The 27176-nt window shown below is 35.0% G+C and overlaps 1 protein-coding gene across 1 annotated transcript in view; it reads right to left on the bottom strand.

Moving 5' to 3' along the window:
* LOC111052168 overlaps positions 1 to 27176 on the bottom strand; it is a 389458-nt gene that overhangs the window by 168770 nt on the left and 193512 nt on the right. The window contains exons 43-53 of the mRNA XM_039436353.1: positions 26234 to 27007; positions 15932 to 16075; positions 15451 to 15522; positions 14575 to 14658; positions 8984 to 12211; positions 5930 to 6148; positions 3946 to 4128; positions 2901 to 3116; positions 2063 to 2233; positions 1500 to 1619; positions 55 to 435 (exon numbers count right to left, since the gene is read on the bottom strand). Coding sequence (XP_039292287.1) covers positions 55 to 435; positions 1500 to 1619; positions 2063 to 2233; positions 2901 to 3116; positions 3946 to 4128; positions 5930 to 6148; positions 8984 to 12211; positions 14575 to 14658; positions 15451 to 15522; positions 15932 to 16075; positions 26234 to 27007 — 5592 coding nt within the window. The remainder of the gene's footprint in view (positions 1 to 54; positions 436 to 1499; positions 1620 to 2062; positions 2234 to 2900; positions 3117 to 3945; positions 4129 to 5929; positions 6149 to 8983; positions 12212 to 14574; positions 14659 to 15450; positions 15523 to 15931; positions 16076 to 26233; positions 27008 to 27176) is intronic.

Genomic DNA, 27176 nt, shown 5'->3' on the forward strand with positions numbered 1-27176 from the left:
GAATATACATCACAAAATAGGGTTCTCTACTAAAAAGATTAAGGAGTGACTCACCAGTACAAGCACGGAACGGGTTTCCAATGAGATGATCGGGACAGAAGCAGGGCGGCTCCCGACCCGGGTCGCAAACGGCGCGCGGTCCGCAAGGTGACGGCTGACACGGGTTCTTCTTCTCAACGCAGCCTCGGATCGTGTTCGGACTCTCGATGAATCCGGACAGACAGGTGCACTTGGCGAACCCATTCTCGAGGATCTGGCACTGGGTGTTGGGTCCGCAGGGTGATGGCTCGCAGGGGTGCGACGGCAGGGTGCAGGGCTTCTGAGGTGGCAGTCCTTCGAACTCTGGCAGACAGAAGCATTGGGGACGACCCTGCACGATGCGACAGCCCGAGTTCGGGCCGCATGGGTTCGGCAAGCATTCATCTCCTTCTGGAACTGGATCAAGCATGTGATTGATAAGAATATTTAATTGATTTATTTAGATAATGCATATATAATGCGGGTAGAAGTAATGGCATTCGCTCAAAACTACTTTAGATCCTAATTCAAATGAAAAGTTTTTTAGGGTAAAAATCGTTCAGACCTCAAGTTGAGTTGATAATTTGTGATTATATGAAATGAGTAAATTCTATTCAAGTCTAATAATAAGTATATTTCATAGTTTCAAGAAAAAAAAATAATATTAGTTTTCATGCTGTTGTAGATTCAGAAGAAATGGAAATTATTAATGCTATTCATAAGAAATGTGAGTAAAGAGAATCTCACAGTTTGTTGGAGATTCACTTCACACTGTCAGCATTGGTTGAATGAAGAAATGTTAAGCTATAGGAGAAGATACGGACAGTTTCAAGTGAAATGGTAATAGAATTGACAAACATGGCTCTTCTCTGTGAAGTGCAGGCAAAAATGAGCCCATACAGCTACAGCTTTAGTTCATTGTGAAACATTCATGTTATTCATTCAAATAACAATTTTGTGAGTCTTTGTTCTATTTTTATATTATGTTGTTTCAAAATTTTGTTATATTCTTGCTTATTTTTAACTTTATCTTCATCCTACTATTATTACAACTCGTTTGAGATTATTTTATTTTTCCTTTTCTAAAAGCTCACAATCAGACTTCAGACAATCAGTCTTGTGAGTTTCAAGTTCATTTGTGCTATTGATAAATTTATTATAGTGTATATTATGTGACTGTATATATGCAATTGTACAAGAAACAAATAAGTTTGAATTTGAAATAATACTGTATAAAAATGCTGTTTTTTGAAGTTTGTGTATTTCAGTTATCACTAAGAAATTTATCAATCTATTCAAACTTGATAAGTCATCATAACTTTTACAATAAAAGTTTCACAAAATATGTTTAAAAAATTCTATTTCAAGTTTGAGACAGATCAACTTGGTAGTTCAAGTAACTTTATTCAAGAAAGATCAAGAAGTTAGTTATTCTAAACACTTCAATCATATATTATTCAATACTAGAATTTTCTACTTACTGCAATTCTTGAAAGGATTTCCAGTCATTCCTTTAGGACAGAAGCAGATGGGATTGCCGTTGTCGATTTCACACAGTGCTCCGATTCCACAAGGATTCGGATCGCATGGATTCTGTGGACCTATTGATAAACACAAAAAAATATCATCAATAATTCGATACAGTAGGTAAAATACAGAATACTAAAAGTGAAAACAATTGAAACAATATATTACTATGATAATAATTACATTGGATAAAAGATAAATAATAGATAATTACAATATCGGAATGAAAAATGTCAGAATTCAGATGGAATGAATTGAAATGAAACGGTAATTTTTGGATTGAGCATAATTTGAACATAATTGAAATAAAATAAAGAGAAAATTATTATTACTAGTTTCTGTTTTCTTTAGGAATTAATTTGATGAATCTTTGGTAAAGAGTAGCTAGATATAGAAATGCTTTGAAATTGTTACATCTATTAAAAACCAGTTATAATTTTTCATAAATCCTACACCATAAACATTTGATGGTATTTGAGTACGGTAGCTCATTAGATATTATGACAAGTGATGTTACCTGAGCACTGTATTGCTGGATTTCCATGGTAGCCAGGTGGACACTTGCAGTTAGCCTTGTGATAGATGACGTCACAAACGGCGTTTATGCCGCAGTGACAAGGGCTGGCACACTTTCCATTGATGCAAGCTTCCACTGATGAGCATTGTCCATCGTTGTGACACCCGGTAACTGAAATAAAATTTAATTCAATTAGTTATAAATTGAAAATTTGAATAAGATTTATATGGATCCATATTTTTATCAAATCAATCTGAACAAGAATTTATCTCAATAGCTTTGAATAACTGAACTAATAAATTAATGAATACCAGCAACATCTACCTATTTTTTGCCTCAGAACTGAATTAATATTTTACAAACAGTTCAAGATCTGATAAAAATCAAAATTTTTATTCAAAATAGATAGATCAGTTAATTGTGCTTTGGGGACTTAAACTGGCAATAAAATGTTGTTTTTTATGTATTTATCAATGAAAGGCGATGTTGGAGGAAGTATTATAATTTTCCTCAACCCCAAGAGAGTGGATAATACAATTTATTTCTAATCATTGATGGGATTTGAGCAATTCCTGTGTACAATAAAACATTCATATCTCCAAACCATTTTCATTTATATGAATGATAAGATCAAAAATAAGCAACAAATAATAACTATTAACAAGTGTATAATCAATTTCATCGATTAGTTTGTTTTGATAATTTTGATAATCAAAAGCAAGAGATTTTATATGATTGAACTGAGCTAATTCTCAAGTGAATTAAGTCAATTGACCTTACAGCAATAAAATTACTTCAAATTTAAGTAGCCAGGTAAGTCAATTTTTCAAACACATACCTGGTAGACATTCGATGTATGGATTTCCTTGGTAGTTGGCGAAGCACTGGCATTCGATTCCGTGATTATTGGGTACGCACAACGCATTATCACCGCACGAATCCTCTTCGCAAGGATTCCTGCAGATGCGGTTGAGGCGGTCGCACAGTTTATCAGGTGGGCAGTCTTCGTTGTATTGGCACGGCTCAGGTGACAGAGGACGGTGCTGGGCATCAGCTGCAAAATTATACAAGCGAATTTAAAGAAGAGGAAATAATGGGAGAATAGTTTGCAGGAGATATCTATCTATCAACTTCGATTTTTATTATTTGAGGACTTGATGATTTACAGAAGTGCTGAGGGCAAAGTTGAGGCTTGAAATACATATTTGAGGGTGAACTCATGAATAGTTGTGCAATAAAGAAAAATACAATAAATTTTACGGTTATATTGCTTTTTATCTACAAATCTTTGAATGAAGTTTGAATTTTCACAATAATTTAAATTTTTTGACAATTTTTATCAACGGTGATAAAAAATATCATTAGGTATAATACCTTAATAATACCTTATTTCTTATTCTACACTTGCCATATGCATCTAAACACTTGATAGCAACTATAACGCTTAAAAGAATAAACAAATAAAAGTGAAATAAAAGAGATATTTTCAGTGTCACATAAGTTATGTAAAATTATGTGGAACTGACCATATTTCTCTTATTTCAGCTTAATATGAAGAACTTCCACAACATCTCTGTTTATAGAGAATTTTAAAAAATCCTAAAAGTTGAAAAGTTTATTTTTTAATGCAACAATATCTTGGATCTTTTTTTATTGAAATATAATGGATCATAAATCTAGATTTAATGGATCATCAAACCTAAATATTTAATATAGATTTAATGAACCATCAAACCTAAAGATTTAATATATATTTAATGGAATATTAAACCTAAAGATGTAATATAGATTTAATGGTTCATCGAGTGTCCTAGAAACCAGGCCTTAATTTATTTGATTGGTTAATAATACTTTATGACTGATAGATAATGTGATAGAATTACATGGTATGCAGCCGATGAACCCGTTGCCATGGAAACCCTGGGCGCAGGAGCACTCAGTGCCATGGTTGGTGTTGACACAGATGGCATGCTGCGCGCACGGGTTGTGCAGATCGCACGGCTGCTGGCATGCGCCGTTCAGACACGCCTCCGTCGGCGCACACTCGTCGTTGCTTACACAACTCACTACAAACATTTGCCGAGAAACAACATGATAGCAGAAGGAAGAAAGTGCCGACAGACAACAGAGAAGAGACGTGACAACTCGAATATATTTACAGTGTAACAAGAGGAAGAATTCAGTTTACAACACTTGACAAGAGCCACTTATTTACAGTGTGAAGATCTGAGAGACGAACATTTCCGTCGAGAGCCTGTACTTGTATTTACAAAAAATAGTGTGACATGTGGAGATTTTCAAGGAAAAATTTCCCGTTATTTTCCTAGTAGTTCCCTTGTATAATAATGTTTGCTTTCATCTCAATCATTCATAACTCACACACATCACCATTCAACCAAACTCTGTACATAGTCTAATTAATAATTTAACTATTTTTTATGAGTGTAATTAATATGTGGAAAATATATTTATAATGTGTGTGTATACCAGTAGAGAATATGCATTTTTTAAAGCTACTCTTCCAACTGTACATAAAATAATTAAAATGAGAAAGATAGATATTTATAATGAGTGAATGAAGTATACCAATAGAGAGAGTATGCATTTTTCAGTCTATGTTTCGTTACAGTACATATTATTTTATTATACATTTTCCTGTATTGAGTTTAAAATGTACAAACATCGCACAATGAGAAAACTAAACAGGTTAGAAGTTCTAATAAATTGAATTTAATTTCTTCAAAACTAAACAAATAGTTCACGTAATAAAATTCTCTCATTGAGAAGTAAAGAGTAAAATTGAAATGATTTGGATCTTTAGTGCATTGTAATATAGAAATAATCTGAAAATTGAAAATGTGTTTATAAAATGCATTCCAAAATAATATAGGAGTGATGGAAATCAAAATATGCACAGTTTGATCTACTACAGTATTTATAGACGTTTAAGATATTCTACTACTGGAAGACAGTACTATACACACTAAGAAAGAGATTGTAAGATATTATAATGTTGATTAGTTTTTTACTTTATTAGTTAAATTTTTCGAACCATTTTGTTATAGTGTTGGTTAAAAAAATAGATTACCAACAAGATCAACATTTTCCAAAAATTACGTTTCATACAATGCTACTGTTGAGGAGAATGAATAAAGTGTTTCAAACTAGAGAGGATGATTATTATTATAATTACATAGGCACTTTTATGGGAACACACTATCAGCTCCAATGGTTTACAACCCACTTGAACATTAATAATAATTGAAGATGAAAACAAATAAATGATTCTTGATTGAAAATAGAATTATTCTGAATGTTTTGTTAGTTATCTCCATAATGTACCTGCACAATAATCGCCAGCCGAAACGATTAAGGCTTAGCACCTTCCAGTGTGCATCCTTCAGGTGCGTAGCATCATCTATCCTGCCGGTAGTAATCCATAGACGTGTTTGATCATCACATCAAATCACACTTGCACTTTCCATTGCCCACACATACAAGCAAGAAGCTCATGAGGACATCATCCGTAATAAAAAAAGTATTCTCACAAGAATATTATAATTATATATGAATGCTAGAGTGCATGTCATAGTGTTACTGCTAGCGTGTTATACTGGAATTACTGTGATTGAATTGAAATATTTGTTCAATTTGCAACAATTTTTAATGAAATTTTATGAAAGACCATTCAGTGGAAGAATACTACAAATTGATCTCATTTCTGTGATTGGAAGAAATAATAATAATTGTTCAAATAAAATATCTTCATATTTTTCTATAACTTTTTAGATATGGTACAATGAGAACAAGTATTGTTGAAGTGGGTTGACCGTTGGAGCTGTAGGCATGACGGTGTTACAATCTTACATGGCTTGGGTTGGAAGCACTTAATGGCGGGGTTGCCCTGGTGGCCGGGTGGACATGTGCACACGGGGCGGTGCTTGACCGCGTGACAGCGTGCAGTCGCCGCGCACACATTGGCGATCGCGCACAAGTCCTCGCACATGCCGTTGAAGCAGGCCTCCATGTCCAGGCACTCGTTGTCCCACTCGCACGGCCGCGGTCTCTTCGATGTTCCAGGAGGTGCTAATACCATGTATTACGAATTTACAAGTCAAGTATGTACAGAAGGGTTGTATGCACAAATTTACAAGTATATAACATTAGTTGTTTGATAGATGAAGAAGGATGGTTCAGTTGTGAACATTATTACCAATAAACTCTAAATAAATTTTTAATTTTGAGCTCAATAATTATTAGAGAAAATGCTATTGATTATGAATGTGTTTTATCAAGGCACCAATAGTATTTTATTGTAGTTTACAATTTTATGGGAGAATGCAAGATTAATTTAAATATTCATCATTAATTTGATACATGAAGAAGGATGGTTGTTATGAACGTTATTACCCCTGAACTCTATTTTTTTTTTAATTTTGAGCTCAGTGATTATAAGAGAGTGTTATTGATTATGGATGTGCTTTATCAATACAACAATGGCATCTCTATTAAAATTTTGGATTTTTCATCCATGTACGATGTGATTCTATGGAAAAGTACTCGAATAATCTAAATATATAACATTAATTTTTTATACATGAAGAAGGATGATGGTTCACTTATTAAAAATTACAGAAAATAGGATAGATTGACAAATGTAAAATTAACTTACTCTCTTTGATAGGTAGGTAAGAAGTACAGTTTCATTTATAACAATTAAATAAATTTTATCGGTTAGAAATGCCTTCGATTAACAGAATGAAACATAAATTTATTTATTAAATACGAGAAAAAGAGTTCCATTTCCAAGATTATTTTTTGTTACATATCTTGGGGGATCCTTGAGTATTAAAAATAGAAACAAATCAACAGGAATTTGATTTAATTGGATAACTGAGAAAATCTGCCAAGTTCATTAACAACTGCCGTCAGGTATATTTAAGAAAAAGAAATTATTTCAAACCATGCTGAATAAATGGATCAAGACTATTTACAAAGTGAGATATACTTCACAAGAAAGTTGTAGCACACAGGGGTTAAAATCACACATTTGAAATATTAAAAGGCCTATGAAAACACATGCATTCTCTATACAATTGATGAATGGGATGAAGAGGATGATTATAAATTGGCACAGCGATTGATTAAAAAATTATCAATTTTAGTGTAGGAAATTAGTTAACTAGAAAAAAGCACTAAGCTTGATTGGCAAAAGCTACAGTGAATCGAGTAAGCAACATTGAAATTAGAAGCGATTTGAGAATATGGATCACGTTAGACAATTTTCAAAAATAATAATCTTTTGTCAATATTTTCAAAACACATGGTATTCTACAGTTAAGGCTTGTCTCAAAAAACTATTAAGCCTAAGAAGAGCATATTTTATCGGTAATGGAAGCAGAAAATTAGAATGAAAACAATAGTTATCATTTTAGCAAGCTGTCATTTTTTAGTAGCTAGTACTTCTAACAGAGAATTGGGTGGATTTAATGTTTTTTAGAATAAGCATACATAGTAGCCTAGTTATGAAAAAAATAAAAAAACCTTCCTCATGTCTTTTTGAATATAATTTCATAATAATCATCATCTTCATAATCATCGAAAGATAGAGGATGTGTTTTCATTGGTGCGTTGAGGCAAGATAGAGGCATAAAGATTTTAAGAAATTCAATAAAATTGCGAGATAAAAGGAGGTAGGTATTCTGTAACTATGATTTTATTCAATAGTTCAAACTATAAGACTGATAATGAAATTGGCACATATAGAAAGAATAATATAAGCTATAGTAGAGATAAGAGAAGATAACTGAAGAAATATCATGCAATAATTATTCTAAGAGTGGAAAAATGTTTGTACATTGATCAAATTGTACCTAGACGGTGTCACACTTATTCAATTTGAAGGTCAATGAAGGAACTTCACATTTCATTGAATTTTAGAACTGTATCTACTTGAATGAGAAATAATGAAATCAAGAGCTTATTGAGTAATAACCAACTATTTTAACACTACCTATCTGGAGACCCCAGTCCTTGGCAACAACTTCAAGTATTCAAGTAAGGAGGAAAAATTATTTAGTTAAACAAATTAAACATTACCACCATAACTAATTACCACAATATAACTCTCTAAAATGTAAGAAGAGATACCAGCTCTAATATAAAATAAGGAATCTATATCTATATTGACAGGAAAATGGTAGAGATGGGAGAATTTTTTTCATAATTGCATATGACTTGAATTATAGGACTCCTCATCAAGTAGGATATTACAAGGAATGTTGCACCAACAGATAGAGAAATAAGATTCACAATTGGCCTTTATATATAATATAATATATAATAATAATACAGGATCAGCCTAGTTTTTCCTTCAATGTCGTAATTATATTATGATTGTAGTATTTTTACAATAAATGAATAAATAAATAAATGAAATGAAGAATATCTGAGAACTCCGTTACCAATTGAATGTGAAATACAAGTAGATACACTTGAGTATCTTAATGAACGTTGATTTGATATTCTATAGAGATGGGAAACATTATGGATATATCGATTGAATTGCAAAGGGGTTTGAATATTAATATACGAGTTTCTTCAAAGCCCTTCAAAATAATAAAGTGTGAGCGATATCAAGGGTACATTTTGGGAATATGTTTATTCAAGGATTTTGATCAGATATAATTTACACCAGAATGAATTCAAAGTATTTACATAAACATTCTATGATACAGAGAATTGTGAACAGAAATAGAAATGAGAGAGAAAACAGAGACAAGTAGGACGAGACCGTAAAACATTTTTCCAGTTTCTTATAGTAAGAGCACATCAAATCTTAGTATTGTGTGTGAATGTATGGTAAGATGGAACGGTTTGCGTCTTTTTCTTGTTCTATTGACTTAGGTTACTGATGTATACCTCTTGGACAGTCCTGGCCGGATGGACAAAGTCCTTGTCGAGTGGCGTTTGCGTTCGTCCTAATGCACTCATTTCCCTCGCAAGCCGACTGACACAGTCCGTTGCGGCAGACCTCGGCCGCAGAGCAACCGGAATCGTCTGTGCAATTTCTTGTCTCAATGTCTGTCAGAGTCGTTGTCATTGTTTCTGTAGTCATGTACGTGGTGGTTTCAGTCATGCCTATTCCAGGGGTTGTGGGGGCGGATTCTGTGTTGGGTTCGAATGTATTCGTGATAAATGTGGAACCTTCAGTGGTAAAGCTATCGGCAATGACTTCAGTTTGGGAATTCACAGTAGTTGAACCTTCTGTGGTTTCAGTAGGAGAAAAAGTGGTAGTTGAGTAATCTGATGGAACAACTGTTGAAGAGCTTTCAAAAGATGTGGTTTCCTCATCAGCCTTTGACATTTTAACAGATCCTGTCACTTTGGGTACATCCGTTTCAGTGGTTGTTTCCACTGTAGACATTTCAACTGTGGTTCCTGGGAACACAGTTGTCGTTTCTTCTGAAACCTCTCCAGTTGTTGAGACGGATCCAATATCAGTACTTCCTACTCCACTGCTTGTTGTCACATCTCCAATGGTAGTTTCAAAGGAAGAAGGAATTGTGGTTGGGCCTTCAACATTGATAGTTGTTGCATCTTGAGTGGGTGTTGAGGCTGCTTCTTCAGCTGAACTAGGAGTGGTGACAGTAGCAGACTGACTAGTCATGATTGTAGTTTCTCTGTTACCATTTTCAGTTGTCTGTTCACCCCCTTCCAAAACTGTTGTACCAGAAGCTTCTGAAGTGGAAGATTCAATAGTTGTTGGCTCACTACTAGCCATTGAAACTCCTTCACTTGTTGTGGGTTCAGGTAAAATAGTGGTTGTAGACTCAACTGTAGTTGTTTGTATGCTCCTAGTAGTTTCAATTATTGGTAACTCAGTTTTTTGATTTTCAAATTCAGTTGTAGTTTCCATAGAGCCTGATCTGGTTGATAAAACATCAGTAGTTGTATCATCAACCAATGTACTTGTATCAGATTTTGGAGTTGTGATTTGTGGTAACATAGTTGTTTCTGATGCAAGTGTTGGTCTGAATGTTGTACTCTCTAAACTTTCAGTTTGTTCTGACAATGTTGTAATTTTGTCTTGTTCACTTGTCATTACATTAATTTCAGTGGTAGTTGTTGCGGCAATATCTCCACTAGTTGTTATGTCTGGGAGAATTGTTGTTGTTCCAGGAATGCTTTCTGTAATTTCAGAGGAAACTGTATTTTCATTCGTTGTTATTTCTGTTGTTGGATCTGTTATAAGTGTTATTCTTTCGGTGGGAGAATCTGATATTCCAGGTATTTCAGTGGAAAACGTTGTTTGCTGTAAGATCTGAGGACTAGTTGTTTCAAGTGAATTCCCTGCAGTGGTTGTTCCAATTTCAGTTGTAGTTTCAGTGAGAGTCTGAGAGGTTGTTTCAAGTGAAGATAGAGGAGTGGATCTTGATGTAGTGATTTCATCAGATCTATCGGTTGCAGGAAGTTCTGAAGATCCCTCTCCAATTTCTGTGGAGCTTTCAGTAGATTTTTGATTGATTAAGGTAGTATCTCCTCTTCCTACAGTGGTTTCTCCTACATCTTGTCTCACAGTTGATTCAGGAATCTCTGAAGTGTTTCCTTCCTCAGTTGTAGGTTCTTCTACAAACAATGTAGTTGATTCATCACTGGATTTTGAACTTTTGAAAGTTGATTCATCTGTTCCAAATTTGGTCGTATCAAACCTTAAAGTTGTGGTTTTAGGGAACCCTTCCGTGGTCTGGAAAATTGTGGGATCTGTTTGTCTATTTGTGATTTCAGTTGTGCCTCCTTGTGTTGAAGTGGGTTGCCCATCACGTTGTGTGGTACTTTCAGTGGAAGATTCAGTAGTTTCTGGTGATTCAGTTTCACCATTAGTTATTGGAGGCAGTACTTCAGTTGTTCCAAATTGAGATTGAGTACTTATTTCTGTAACTTGAGATGATTCAGTGGTAGTGGTAGTAGTAGTTACTTGAGCTGTAGTCACTTCAGGTAAGGATTGAGTTGTTTCAAATTCTGATAATGTATTTGACTCTGTTTCTTGAGAGGATTGAGTCTCAGTAGTAGTATCGGGTAGATTTTGAGTTGTTGCAAATTGAGATTGTGTAGCTGCTTCCGTTATAGTGGGTAACATTTCAGTGGTTGAGAAAGTTTGTTTAGTAGTGGTTATTGGGGTTGTTAGTTCGTCAGTCTGTATTGTGTTAGATGATGTGGTTACTTGCGATGATATCACAGGAGTTTCATTGACTAGAGTTGTTGTGGATTCATCCACAGTTGTAGTATCTGTTACTTTCAGTGACTCAGTTGTAGCACTGTTTGAGTCAGGAATATCAGTTTCAAGAGATATGGTGGTGACCTTTTCTCCTTCAGTCGTAGAAGTTAGTAGTTGAGTTGTTAGTTCAGGCAGTCTTTCAGAGGTTGCACTTGTAGCAGTGGTGGTATTATCTTCTTCATTGGAATCTTTTTTAGTTGAAGAGGTGACACCTTCTCCATCATAGTCACTATCAGTTGTGGATGACCTGGAGGTGGTTCCCTCTTCACCTGAAGCAGATGAGCTTTCATCTTTAGATGTTGTTGAAGGGGTGACTTGAGAGCGACTAGGTGGCTTGGTGATTGACCCATCATCTGGTGTAAGCTCAGTGTGCTCTTCAACACTAGTGAGAGTTGTGGTAGCTGTTCTTTCTATGGTAGTTGGGCCTTCCTCATCTATGGATTTGGAAGTTTGGTGTTTTTTCAATGTACTCTCTGTCTCAGGAGGAGGAGTGACAGTATCTGCTTCGGTTTGCTCTTTACTCACTTCTGTAGTGAAAGGAGTTGACTCAGTGCCCTCTTCACTTTCCGTCTGTGTGGCATCGCCATCTGGAGAGTTGGTAGTGCTTTGTGAGTCATCAACAGTTGTTTGTTTGCCATCAGATTCTGTGGAGGTTTGTGTTTGTGTTGTACTTTGTACAGTGGTTTCTTCCTCATCGGAATTCAATGTAGAAGCTGTGAATGAGGACTCTGTACTGTGAGTAGGGGGTATGGTAGTGGTTTCCCTATCTAGTTCAGTGGTTGAACCTTCGGTGGAATCTGTAACAGTAGTGTCACCATCCAGTGTTGTTTGGTCAGTGTATGATGTTGTTGTTGTTGTTGGAAAGACGCCAGCTTCATAACAGCCAGACCATAACGAAGGAACACAGAGAAAAAATCACACAGAAACGCCAGAGTTAGTAAAAAGAAACGAGTGCCAAGCATAATTGAATTCAACACAAAATGAAATATAATACATAACATTTTAGAAGTTCAAGTTTCAAAATAGAATAATATACATAGAGAATTTATAGAACAAAATTAACTTTCCGCTAGAAAACTAGATGGAAAATTATTTTCTCTTAATTAGAAGATAAATTTTTCAAATAAGATATGAATAGTGTATAGACTTGAGGAGAAGGGTTTTTATCAAGCATTAATACCGCCACAATTCTTGCAAATTTACAGTGTTATGCTTTACAAAATCGTGCTGATCCTTGCTACCCATGCAAGAAGAAAATTACATTATTAGGATGCAAGATGACAGTTTAGGAAGGCACAAACATACAGACATACACACAAACATTCATTAAATTTATCTCACTAATCACACTGAATAAAACATGAAAACATATACGCAACAAGTTCAGGCAGGCTCAAGGGTGATCAACACTTAGTAGATTGCAAAAAGAAGACAACCACGTGAACAAAACATCAAGAATCGCAGAGACAAAACCACCCAAACGCTGGAAATTCAGATTCAAGTAAAGGTTGAAATCGTGAAAAGGAGCAAAATAGTCTTGGACAAGCGACAGGTATTTATTGGCAGATTTTGTGCTTTTTAAAATACCAGTCTTGCAGTCATCTTGAACAGTTGTTTCTCCTTAATCATTTCTTACAATTGGTATGGGAGGGTTTTCAATGATGAGTGGGTTTTCCAATCTATCAAGAAAGGTTTCGAGTGGTACCTCAATATCAACTCAAATCATCAACATACTTTATTGTTAAGTTTTGTTTATGTTGAGACAATAATCGATTACTCTTTTCTACATGCGTGGAGCTATCCCCATGCTGCAGTCTGTGCTAGCTCAAAAAAATATTGCCTACTCCTCACAAGTCAACTTTTTTAAATGAGCAAGTATTTGGAACTGATCATATTCTATTTTTATCAACTTTGAAAACAATAATGGAGCCTGAAACAACTCCAAACCTGAAACAGCTCCAAATAAAGTAAATTCATCCATTGTCTATCGCTGCAACAATTATAAAGCAAGAACTCTACATTGTATATGTATAAATCGATAATCAATAAAAATAACTAGAATGTAATGAGTATTTCACATTTGCTATGCTGTTTTGATGGAGTCATTGTTTTGAAATCAACTAAAAATCTCGAGTATTCGAAAATGAAAACAGTTAACAATTGTAAAAATACATCGTTACTTGAATAACTGATAAGTGATTTACTGAGTTTGGAGAAACAATATCCATGAATACTCAGATTATATATGTACAAATGATAGAACTAGAAAAGACATTCTAAAGAAAGACACATGAAATTGTAGAAAATATATACAACATGATAAAAAACGAGATTAATAACAGTTTGAAAGAAAAGTGTGTTGCTATTTTGCTTTCGTTTGCACAGAGAACAGAGAAGTCAAATCAAATGCGGAGAGAATTTCGAAACCTTGAGCCATTCTATTTACAACATATTTCTGAAGTAAGACACTAAGAACATTGAGCATTGCCAGTTCATAGACTGTAATACATTACAAGAAATGTGCTCTTTGAATCAAAACGTAGAATTAAGAGGTTTATCAGTTTTGAATCAGAATTATTCCTTGCATTGTGTAGGAAATATGAAGAATATGCATGTGACATTGATAAATTCTTCCATAAGTTACAATATATTATTTACATATAGTAAGAATTTTTATTTATATAGCCTACTTGTTTTTAGAGAATTTGAAAACATAGTAGATAGTAGAGGTTTAGAAAGAGAATTGCTCAACAGATGTGAAATTTAGAGAACATTTTAAAAAATATTACGAATGGCTGAATTGAGAACAAAGAAACAGTCAAATTTACATCGAACAGATAACCAAGAAAATAGGCATAGATTTTCTCTGAGTTAGAAATAATGTAGAACCAGAGAGTGAGAGAGACAGGAAGGACAAGAACAGTGGATTGAGAAGAAAAGGAGGTTTATGTACAGGAAGTATATGGTTTCTGAGTACCAAAATCTTCGTTGAATACTACCTTTGTTGATTGACTCCAACTTTGACAAAATGATGACTTCTTCGTAGTCTCCTCCCAGTTTCTGAAGGATTATCATGATAAGGAATACATGTAAAGGGTTGGAGGAATGAGGAACGGGAATGAAATCAAAACAGCAACACACCTTACAAATGATGATCGAAAAAACTAAAAAAAACTTTGATCTCATTACTTTGAGCTCCTAAGTTGATTTTCTAAATAAAAGCCGTCTGTCCTACCTTTAGCGCAGGCGCCCGTCAATGGATCACAGGGTATACCTGGGGGGCAATGTTCACAACCAGGTACAGGTTGTGGGAAATGTTCTGCAAACATAAAATTCAAATAATTATGATTCAAATACAATATTAATATTCATCAATTTGATTAAAATATTTAAAATAGATTGAATTTTATGCTCACAAACTTAATACAGCTTGCAACCTTCTTCAGTGCATTACTTTCATGCTCTTCCTATTTTTCAGGTGTTTTATGCAGAACTTCATTGACTGATGATGTTCCTTCAATTCATTATTCTCTAATTTTCGATATTTTTTTGAGTTAATTGGTGATTAGGATTCGTTGATTGATTGAGTAACTTTTAATGAACAAATCTAGTTAACATTTGTGAAGTATTCCTATTGATGTATGAGGATTAATCAAGTCAGCTCAATTTAATACAATTCAGGAATAGGCCTAAGATTTTTTCAATCATAGGGTTTAAACCCAGTTCTTTAGATTCAATCAATTTATTCAATCGGATTAATAGTGGAGTAATGTTTCATAGGCCTAATCTCTTTTGATTGATGTGAATGAAGGAGAAAGTTTTGCTGCAACACATTCATTATCAACATCTGAAGTCCTGAATTGACGGATAGTGTGAACTTCTATTGATTAAGCTTCTAGAATAATTCCGAAATGCAGTGATTTCTGCGTTCATTTGAGTACTCTACTCTGTAAAATTGCATATAGAACAAGGGCACAAGGCTAATTTTCCATTTTGAGAATGAATTGGACCTCACCCTAATTAATAGTTTATTTAATCACTTTAATGCTTCTCAAGTTTGAAGTCAGGAACACTTGGAATAATCATAGATTATAGCTGGATAAAATGTTACCTGATGGGACACAGTTGCATCCATCACAAATATAACCGAATCTGCATTCTGGATTTCGCTGGCATTCACAAACTGCAACAAAAATGCAAAGCATACAATTAACATAAGTATAGAAGATTCGAATTTAATTGTGATATATTTTTAAGAGTTTCATAGCTTCTGTCATAGAAAATGGTTATTTGGAAACAAACTATATAAAATTAATGATTTGAGTGCGAGTAGCTTCTAGTGATATAATTCTTAGTATAAAAGAACAAGAATGACAAACTCTTGTCTAGTGGAACTTATTTAAAACTGCCATTATTGGTTGAATAGGAAGCATTGATGTGATCGATGTTATTGCCATGACAAATGTCAACAGTTTCAAATGAATTTCACTATTCTAGAGGATTGTCCTATCAAGGCTATGACTGTGCTCTTTCAAATAAGTAATTTCAAGAATGAAAAAAATATATATATATATAATAATAAATTTCTTTACCTTTAACACAAATTGGTTGATGATTATCAACATGGCAGTCTTGCTTTTGATGACATGGGTTGGCAACTTCGCAAGGATTTGAGCATGAGCCGTCATAGCATGCGTGTTCAGATGGACAATCATCATGCTCCACACATCCTAATACTGTAAATCGAAAATGCAATTTAGCAATTCTGTCTTTGTGAACACATAGAAGAATGAATAAGAATATGTTTCATTTGTTTAAATTTGACACTATTTTATTTTGTATTAATAAATAGGATACAACATGGTATTTTCAAACTTTTATTCTTAAAATATTGTCTTTGAATGAAAGAAATGCCATTATTTGCTTTATTAATGTAATACTTCAAAAATCAGAGAACATTTTAATTATGATATTCTATTCAAAAATCTTATTGAATCTCTTATAGTTGTAATCAACAATGCTCCTGAAAGCCTATGATTTAGATGCTACAAAATAAGGGACAATATAAAATCATTTGGAAAAAAAACTAAGTTTTACAATAACATCTTTTGAAACTTCATCCGAGAATATTCAAAGAAATACTATCAATGGCTAATATATTTTACAAATTTATTATATTCAATACATTTTAGAAAACTCATGTAATCGGATCAAATTTCAAAAAAAAAACATTATAAATATATATAGTAGGCAATTATACAACATCAAATGAAAATATGAAAATAATGATTTCATTAAATAATCATCACTAAATATTTTGCTGTGGAAGGAATTATATAGATATACCTGAAAAATTAAGATAATTAATCAGATCAAGATGCACAAATGAAAAACATTGACATAACAATCACTGCTGATGGAAGCAAATGTGGACAATGTTATTAGTGAATAACGATTGTTTACATTTACTATTTCAGCAATAAGACATGCATGTTATCAAACAATATTGATTGAAATGAAGTCAAACAAATAAAATATATTTCCTCCACCACATTCCATGAGAAGGTCACATTGAATACAGATAGAAATATTGAGAGTAAAGTATAATGTGAAACTGCCAATGGAGAGACACAGAGAAGCAGAGAGAAACTTGGACAGCTTCTGGAAGAACTGGAGAAGAATGCAGCAGGAGAAGTTGAAAACATAAGCAAGATCCGAAGGAGGTGAGTGCTGAAATGAAAATAAGCAAAACATATGAAAGACATAATCGGATTCGACAAAGAAAGCCTGATAAAGTAGAAGTAACAAAACGTTCGATAGGATGTAGAAGACGAGCAGTAATAAATTTAAATCCCACATTGCAAAGAACAGAAAATAATAAATTTGATAAGCTCAACCACATACTTTGGCAAGAGTGCAGCATAGCATAGCACCAAGAACAATAAATTGCAGAATGTTGGAAAAATGAATGTAATAAAGTCTTAGCAAGTATAACAATGTTTGTAGGAGTTTCATGTTCTGTGTTCTTGTGAATAATAATCAGTTCTACACTCATGTTACAGTACATACTTTTCATGAAACCAATTCCTACACAAATTGGAAAATTACCAATTTGAAAGATAATGGCTAAAAATAGTAGCAGTGCATAAGCTATGATATGCTATTTGCATTGGTTTATCTTATAAAAAGTTGACTGTTAGTGTTATTCATGTACAGAGGATTAAATAAATTTCTGATAACAAAATAATACAATTACAGATGAACATCATGAAGTAATGGAACAAACTATAAAAATATAATTAATCATAGTCATTGCTTATGCATGTTCTTCAAAACAATAACAAATGAAAATTAATAATTGCACAGTTTAAGCCAATAAAAATGCACACTGAATGAAGTCCATCCAAAACAAACGAAAGTTAGAGCATGAAAAATATTAGGGTGATGAGCTTGATGATTCTAGCATGAGAGACCACTTACAAGAGGCATTGGTAGAGTTTTCGTTCAGTTGAAGTAATCAATAACTCAATAAACACACGAGTGTCATGTTTTTGTGTGTGATTGTGTCATGATGGATCGAGAAGTCTGACGAATAGCAGTTTATTCAGGTCCATCACAACAATGTTCAGAATGCATTCAGTCACTTCACAGACATCATTGTCTTTCGTGCCGAGCGGGAATGCATCAGAGCATTATGTTTTTACCTGGATATGTTTTACATTGAATAGTGTTGTTGAACAGAGACTGCTGGTCCACAGATGCATCACAAAGGCAAGTGGGCGTATGCTCGATAGTTACACAGACAAATCCATTATTACAGGTGGCATTCATGTTGCAAAGATCAACACAAGATTTTTGCAAACATATTTCATTGCTTGCACAAGACTTTGATGAGATGCAGGGAACTTTTCTCCCAGAAATAGATAATAGATCATCACTGGTCAAGTTCAACGGAATAATACTTGTAAGTGTAGGAGGTATGTTGTGAATGAAAGGCGTATGTGGATCATCATCCAAAGAAATATTTACAATATTGAAAGAGGTAGCTGAAGTGAGAAAACTGTTGATTGTTGGTGAAATATCCATTCTAGAAACATTGAGTTGTGAAGGAGGGTTTGATAAGTCTGTCGGAAGGTCAGTGTGAGTGGTGTACGATAGAGAACTGTCAGTAGTGTAAGTTTCTAAATCATTGACTGACCTGTGATCACTGGATGCACCTGTTGATATATACTGTGTTGTTGAGTCTTGATTTGTGACTGTCATATACTCAATGCTACTAGGCAGGATTGTTGTTGTTTTGGGATCCTTTAGCAATGAGTCTTGAGTGAGTGTCCTTCCATTAGTATAGTCAGATGAACCTGTTGTGTATTGCTCGTCCATGATAGTAGTAACAGCGTAATCAGTAGTGTTGATCTCCACAACAGTAACTGTGGTGTAATCTCTGGGAGCACCACTTGTATACTGAGATCTGGATTCATTACTTGATTCTGTTGTATATTCACTGCTACTTGGCAGTATTGTTGTTGTTTTGGTATCTTTTAGAAATGCGTCTGGTATAAGTGTCCTTCCATCAGTATAGTCAGATGAACCAGTTGTGTAATGCTTTTCCCTACTAGTTGTTACAGTGTCATCTGTAGTATTGGATTCTATATCAGTCACTGTAGTGTAATCTCCAGTAGCACCAGTAGTTGTATACTGAGTTCTGGAATCATGACTTGTTACTGTAGTATATTCACTGCTACTTGGCAGTATTGTTGTTGTTTTGGGATCTTTTAGCAATGAGTCTGGAGTAAGTGTCCTTCCATCAGTATAGTCAGATGAAGCTAATGTTGTTGTTTTGGATCTTTTAGCAATGAGTCTTGAGTGAGTGTCCTTCCATCAGTATAGTCAGATGAAGCTAAGTTGTGTATTGCTGGTCTCTACTAGTGGTTACAGTGTCATCTGTAGTATGGATTCTATATCAGTCACTGTAGTATATTCACTGCTACTTGGCACTAATGTTGTTGTTTTGGGATCTTTTAGCAATGAGTCTGGAGTAAGTGTCCTTCCATCAGTATAGTCAGATGAAGCTAAAGTTGTGTATTGCTGGTCTCTACTAGTGGTTACAGTGTCATCTGTAGTATTGGATTCTATATCAGTCACTGTAGTGTAATCTCCAGTAGCACCAGTAGTTGTATACTGAGTTCTGGAATCATGACTTGTTACTGTAGTATATTCACTGCTACTTGGCAGTATTGTTGTTGTTTTGGGATCTTTTAGCAATGAGTCTGGAGTGAGTGTCCTTCCATCAGTATAGTCAGATGAAGCTAAGGTTGTGTATTGCTGGTCTCTACTAGTGGTTACAGTGTCATCTGTAGTATTGGATTCTATATCAGTCACTGTAGTGTAATCTCCAGTAGCACCAGTAGTTGTATACTGAGTTCTGGAATCATGACTTGTTACTGTAGTATATTCACTGCTACTTGGCAGTATTGTTGTTGTTTTGGGATCTTTTAGCAATGAGTCTGGAGTGAGTGTCCTTCCATCAGTATAGTCAGATGAAAAGTTGTGTATTGCTGGTCTCTACTAGTGGTTACAGTGTCATCTGTAGTATTGGATACTATATCAGTCACTGTAGTGTAATCTCAGTAGCACCAGTAGTTGTATACTGAGTTCTGGAATCATGACTTGTTACTGTAGTATATTCACTGCTACTTGGCAGTATTGTTGTTGTTTTGGGATCTTTTAGCAATGAGTCTGGAGTAAGTGTCCTTCCATCAGTATAGTCAGATGAAGCTAAAGTTGTGTATTGCTGGTCTCTACTAGTGGTTACAGTGTCATCTGTAGTATTGGATTCTATATCAGTCACTGTAGTGTAATCTACAGTAGCACCAGTAGTTGTATACTGAGTTCTGGAATCATGACTTGTTACTGTAGTATATTCACTGCTACTTGGCAGTATTGTTGTTGTTTTGGAATCTTTTAGCAATGAGTCTGGAGTGAGTGTCCTTCCATCAGTATAGTCAGATGAAGCTAAAGTTGTGTATTGCTGGTCTCTACTAGTGGTTACAGTGTCATCTGTAGTATTGGATTCTATATCAGTCACTGTAGTGTAATCTCCAGTAGCACCAGTAGTTGTATACTGAGTTCTGGAATCATGACTTGTTACTGTAGTATATTCACTGCTACTTGGCAGTATTGTTGTTGTTTTGGGATCTTTTAGCAATGAGTCTGGAGTGAGTGTCCTTCCATCAGTATAGTCAGATGAAGCTAAAGTTGTGTATTGCTGGTCTCTACTAGTGGTTACAGTGTCATCTGTAGTATTGGATTCTATATCAGTCACTGTAGTATAATCTCGTATTGGATTCTATATCAGTCACTGTAGTGTAATCTCCAGTAGCACCAGTAGTTGTATACTGAGTTCTGGAATCATGACTTGTACTGTAGTATATTCACTGCTACTTGGCAGTATGTTGTTGTTTTGGAATCTTTTAGCAATGAGTCTTGAGTGAGTGTCCTTCCATCAGTATAGTCAGATGAAGCTAAGTTGTGTATTGCTGGTCTCTACTAGTGGTTACAGTGTCATCTGTAGTATTGGATTCTATATCAGTCACTGTAGTGTAATCTCCAGTAGCACCAGTAGTTGTATACTGAGTTCTGGAATCATGACTTGTTACTGTAGTATATTCACTGCTACTTGGCACTAATGTTGTTGTTTTGGATCTTTTAGCAATGAGTCTGGAGTAGTGTCCTTCCATCAGTATAGTCAGATGAAGCTAAGTTGTGTATTGCTGGTCTCTACTAGTGGTTACAGTGTCATCTGTAGTATGGATTCTATATCAGTCACTGTAGTGTAATCTCCAGTAGCACCAGTAGTTGTATACTGAGTTCTGGAATCATGACTTGTTACTGTAGTATATTCACTGCTACTTGGCAGTATGTTGTTGTTTTGGGATCTTTTAGCAATGAGTCTGGAGTGAGTGTCCTTCCATCAGTATAGTCAGATGAAGCTAAGTTGTGTATTGCTGGTCTCTACTAGTGGTTACAGTGTCATCTGTAGTATGGATTCTATATCAGTCACTGTAGTGTAATCTCCAGTAGCACCAGTAGTTGTATACTGAGTTCTGGAATCATGACTTGTTACTGTAGTATATTCACTGCTACTTGGCAGTATTGTTGTTGTTTTGGGATCTTTTAGCAATGAGTCTGGAGTGAGTGTCCTTCCATCAGTATAGTCAGATGAAGCTAAAGTTGTGTATTGCTGGTCTCTACTAGTGGTTACAGTGTCATCTGTAGTATTGGATTCTATATCAGTCACTGTAGTGTAATCTCCAGTAGCACCAGTAGTTGTATACTGAGTTCTGGAATCATGACTTGTTACTGTAGTATATTCACTGCTACTTGGCAGTATTGTTGTTGTTTTGGGATCTTTTAGCAATGAGTCTGGAGTGAGTGTCCTTCCATCAGTATAGTCAGATGAAGCTAAAGTTGTGTATTGCTGGTCTCTACTAGTGGTTACAGTGTCATCTGTAGTATTGGATTCTATATCTGGATTCTATATCAGTCACTGTAGTGTAATCTCCAGTAGCACCAGTAGTTGTATATTCACTGCTACTTGGCAGTATTGTTGTTGTTTTGGGATCTTTTAGCAATGAGTCTGGAGTGAGTGTCCTTCCATCAGTATAGTCAGATGAAGCTAAAGTTGTGTATTGCTGGTCTCTACTAGTGGTTACAGTGTCATCTGTAGTATTGGATTCTATATCAGTCACTGTAGTATATTCACTGCTACTTGGCAGTATTGTTGTTGTTTTGGGATCTATTAGCAATGAGTCTGGAGTAAGTGTCCTTCCATCAGTATAGTCAGATGAAGCTAAGTTGTGTATTGCTGGTCTCTACTGGTGGTTACAGTGTCATCTGTAGTATGGATTCTATATCAGTCACTGTAGTATATTCACTGCTACTTGGCAGTATTGTTGTTGTTTTGGATCTTTTAGCAATGAGTCTGGAGTGACTGTCCTTCCATCAGTATAGTCAGATGAAGCTAAGTTGTGTATTGCTGGTCTCTACTAGTGGTTACAGTGTCATCTGTAGTATTGGATTCTATATCAGTCACTGTAGTGTAATCTCCAGTAGCACCAGTAGTTGTATACTGAGTTCTGGAATCATGACTTGTTACTGTAGTATATTCACTGCTACTTGGCAGTATTGTTGTTGTTTTGGGATTTTTTAGCAATGAGTCTGGAGTGAGTGTCCTTCCATCAGTATAGTCAGATGAAGCTGAAGTTGTGTATTGCTGGTCTCTACTAGTGGTTACAGTGTCATCTGTAGTATTGGATTCTATATCAGTCACTGTAGTGTAATCTCCAGTAGCACCAGTAGTTGTATACAGAGTTCTGGAATCATGACTTGTTACTGTAGTATATTCACTGCTACTTGGCTTTATTGTTGTTGTTTTGGGATCTTTTAGCAATGAGTCTGGAGTGAGTGTCCTTCCATCAGTAAAGTCAGATGAAGCTAAAGTTGTGTAATGCTGGTCTCTTCTAGTAGTTACAGAGTCATCATTACTGGTTGTTTCAGATTCAATATCAATCACTCTTGTGTATTCTAAGGAATCACTAGTTGTAAACTGAGTTCCATGATATTGACTGGTCACTGTTGTATATTCACTGTAATCTGAAATCACAGTACTTTCTGGATGTACTGATTCTGTTGAATATGTGCTTGAGTCTTGATCATCATTTGTCATTGTGTTGGGTAGAGGGTTCATAGGAATCAAAGTAGTATCATAGTCAATAGTTGATGGATATGTTATACTACTGTCTGTTTTATGTGGTTTTCCAGTTACACTTTCATCTGAAGGGCTAGTTTGTGTTGGTATATTAGTATTTGATTGGTCAGTTGGAGTATGTGTAGTTGTTGGAAAAGCTATGTCATTCCAGATAGTGGATTGTGGAATAATAGTGTTTTTGAAGGATGTTTCAGTACTCCTACTACTACTACTATTAATTTCTCTATCAGAAATGTCTATTTCTGCAGTTGGAGTTGTTCTTGTTGTTGTTACATTTGATTGGCTTCTATCAGAAATTACTTCTCCCGTTACTACACTACTGTTAGTTATAATATGTATCAATTGAAAACATCGTTTGGTGGGATCTCCCTCATAGTTTGGTAGACAAGAGCATATTGGCCTGTGTGCCTTTGTGGTGCACCATGCATTTGTGCCGCAGGTTTCATTGGTGCATGGATCTGTGCATTGTCCATCTATGCAGGCTACATTATCTGTGCAATCCTTGTCCTGAGTGCAGCGCTTATCTTCTGTGAAACCATTGTATCCAACACAAATATATTATGTACATAATTTCAAACCAATTGTTAATTACTCTTGTTAGTTGAAAAATTTGAAAATGTTAATGAATTATAATATTATTGATAGTGAAGAAAGATAATAAAATAATAATATATGAAATTCACAAATTAATTTTCAAACAGTATTAAACACTACAATTTGTTACATTTTAAGACATAACCCATTTGCTGAATGTCAAACTAATGTACTACATAATAATTTTATTAAATTCAATCCAATCATCAAGTGCATAATTAAATTTGTTTACTGCGGATGATACCCACAGGAGCTTCTAGCTTGTTTGTGGGTAATGGAAAGTGCGTGGCTAATTTGATAAGATGATCAAATGTCCATGCCTACCGGCTAGATTCGATCCCACGTCTCGTTAGCACTAGCAGATTGAATGGTACAACACCTTAGTTGTCTAGGCTAACCTGGCCAGCAACTCTTTATTTTAAATTTTTATCATCAATTCTACTATTCCAATCTATCCTGTTTTAAAATCACTGTAATCTGAAATCACAGTACTTTCTGGATGTACTGATTCTGTTGAATATGTGCTTGAGTCTTGATCATCATTTGTCATTGTGTTGGGTAGAGGGTTCATAGGAATCAAAGTAGTATCATAGTCAATAGTTGATGGATATGTTATACTACTGTCTGTTTTATGTGGTTTTCCAGTTACACTTTCATCTGAAGGGCTAGTTTGTGTTGGTATATTAGTATTGATTGGTCAGTTGGAGTATGTGTAGTTGTTGGAAAAGCTATGTCATTCCAGATAGTGGATTGTGGAATAATAGTGTTTTTGAAGGATGTTTCAGTACTCCTACTACTACTACTATTAATTTCTCTATCAGAATGTCTATTTCTGCAGTTGGAGTTGTTCTTGTTGTTGTTACATTTGATTGGCTTCTATCAGAAATTACTTCTCCCGTTACTACACTACTGTTAGTTATAATATGTATCAATTGAAAACATCGTTTGGTGGGATCTCCCTCATAGTTTGGTAGACAAGAGCATATTGGCCTGTGTGCCTTTGTGGTGCACCATGCATTTGTGCCGCAGGTTTCATTGGTGCATGGATCTGTGCATTGTCCATCTATGCAGGCTACATTATCTGTGCAATCCTTGTCCTGAGTGCAGCGCTTATCTTCTGTGAAACCATTGTATCCAACACAAATATATTATGTACATAATTTCAAACCAATTGTTAATTACTCTTGTTAGTTGAAAAATTTGAAAATGTTAATGAATTATAATATTATTGATAGTGAAGAAAGATAATAAAATAATAATATATGAAATTCACAAATTAATTTTCAAACAGTATTAAACACTACAATTTGTTACATTTTAAGACATAACCCATTTGCTGAATGTCAAACTAATGTACTACATAATAATTTTATTAAATTCAATCCAATCATCAAGTGCATAATTAAATTTGTTTACTGCGGATGATACCCACAGGAGCTTCTAGCTTGTTTGTGGGTAATGGAAAGTGCGTGGCTAATTTGATAAGATGATCAAATGTCCATGCCTACCGGCTAGATTCGATCCCACGTCTCGTTAGCACTAGCAGATTGAATGGTACAACACCTTAGTTGTCTAGGCTAACCTGGCCAGCAACTCTTTATTTTAAATTTTTATCATCAATTCTACTATTCCAATCTATCCTGTTTTAAAATACTACTAAATCAGCAGTACTGTTCTACTGATTTGATCCTATGCAACAAACATAAAAATTGTTTGAATTCACTTTCTAAGAAGATCTACTTAGTAATACCGTAGCAGGGCAAACGTTCAAGGCATTATTCTAGTACAAACATTGTTAAATGGCAACCACATTTGTGTGAGCACATTCTAACAATAATATTTCCATAATTCCCAATTGAAAAAAATAATGATGCCTCAATAATGGGTATTTCCTAAAAAGGGTTTCCAATGCTCCAGTATTTCTAGTATTCACCATTATTATTATTATTAGAATAGAAATTATTATATATCTGCCATTTCTATACTTTAATAAGATTCAATCAATTTTCATTGCATAACATCCCATATAACACCATTGTATTACATACTATACTTAAAAATTAGAATTCACTGTAAAAATATGTTGAATACTTCACAATTACCATGTGGATTACAAAATTAAACCCTGGATTTTCAACTCTTGAGGTATAAAATTTGAAATACATACATGAGAGGTTATAAATGAGAATTGAAATTCGTTTATTAATAGAAAAGCATATTTACGAAATAATAGTTTTTGATTTATAATTTTAAAATGAATTTTGTATACATGTCTGACATTCAGCATAATACCATTAGACAGAGAACTATCTACATAGTTATTCTTACAATGGATGCATAATTAATCAACCAAAGTGTTCTACACAGTACTGATAAGATAGAGAGAAACGGAAACTCAAAAGGTATTGACAAATTGAAACTATTTTCCATTGATTGATTGCTATTGAAGAGTAAATCACAATTGATCAGTCTTTATGGTTGCAGCTTGAATGCAAATAATGTATGGAAAGTAAATTTGTGAATAATAGTTTACCTTTAAGGCATCCGTATCTATTGTCCGAGGAATAGCCCTTGGGACAGAATTTGCAGACAGGTTTGTGGTCTTCAGCAGTGCAGGGAGCGTCTTGTGGACAGGTGATGTTGCGGCAGGGATCGATGCATTGGAAGTTGGCACAGGCCAGGTGAGGCGGACAGCCATTGTCACGCAGGCAGATGGTAAGGGAAGGGTTGCACTCTTCAATGCACAGGCAAACTGGACGGTGGTTCAGTACGGCACACGTTTTGTTCACGGGACACAGAGACAGGGAACAGGGACTTTGACATCTCGAGTTGATACAAGCCGTGTTTGAGCTGCAGTCTTCATCTTTTGTGCATTCTATTTTGTCTGGTGCACAGCTCAGTTCACCAACTTCATTGATGACAAATCCTGACTTGCAAATGCATACTGGACTGTGATTTCTAGTCTCACATTTTTTGGGCGGGCCGCACTTGAATAAACCAGTCTGACAAGGATCTGTGCAACGGTTGTCTAAGCAGACATGTTTGTCAGAGCATTCGGAATTATCTTGACATTTGGTCTGTGACATTGGTATTAGATCTGATCTGCAACTGGGATTGGGATCTGGTATGCAGACTGTTTTTGCGTCACCTATATAGCACTGGGGACAGTAACACATGGGTTTGTGATTGACAGCTTGACAGAGGGCATTCTCTCCACAGACGCCCCTCACACTGCATACTTCGACGCACTTTCTTTCTACACAAGCCTTTTCGTTTGGGCATTCGTCATCATCGCTGCATTCGTGTTCTGAGGATGCAACCGCAATGCAGAAATCGAGAAGGAGATATGAACAAAACAGAACAAAGTCCAAAAGAATGTATGAGACACCATGAAAACAACAACCACTTTGAAGAGAGATAGAGATAGTGATAGGAGAGTGAGAGAGAGAGTGACTGTAAGAACTGTAAAAGGTAGA

The sequence above is a fragment of the Nilaparvata lugens genome, chromosome 10 (genome assembly GCF_014356525.2).
Source record: "Nilaparvata lugens isolate BPH chromosome 10, ASM1435652v1, whole genome shotgun sequence".
In the NCBI taxonomy this organism is placed as follows: domain Eukaryota; kingdom Metazoa; phylum Arthropoda; class Insecta; order Hemiptera; family Delphacidae; genus Nilaparvata; species Nilaparvata lugens.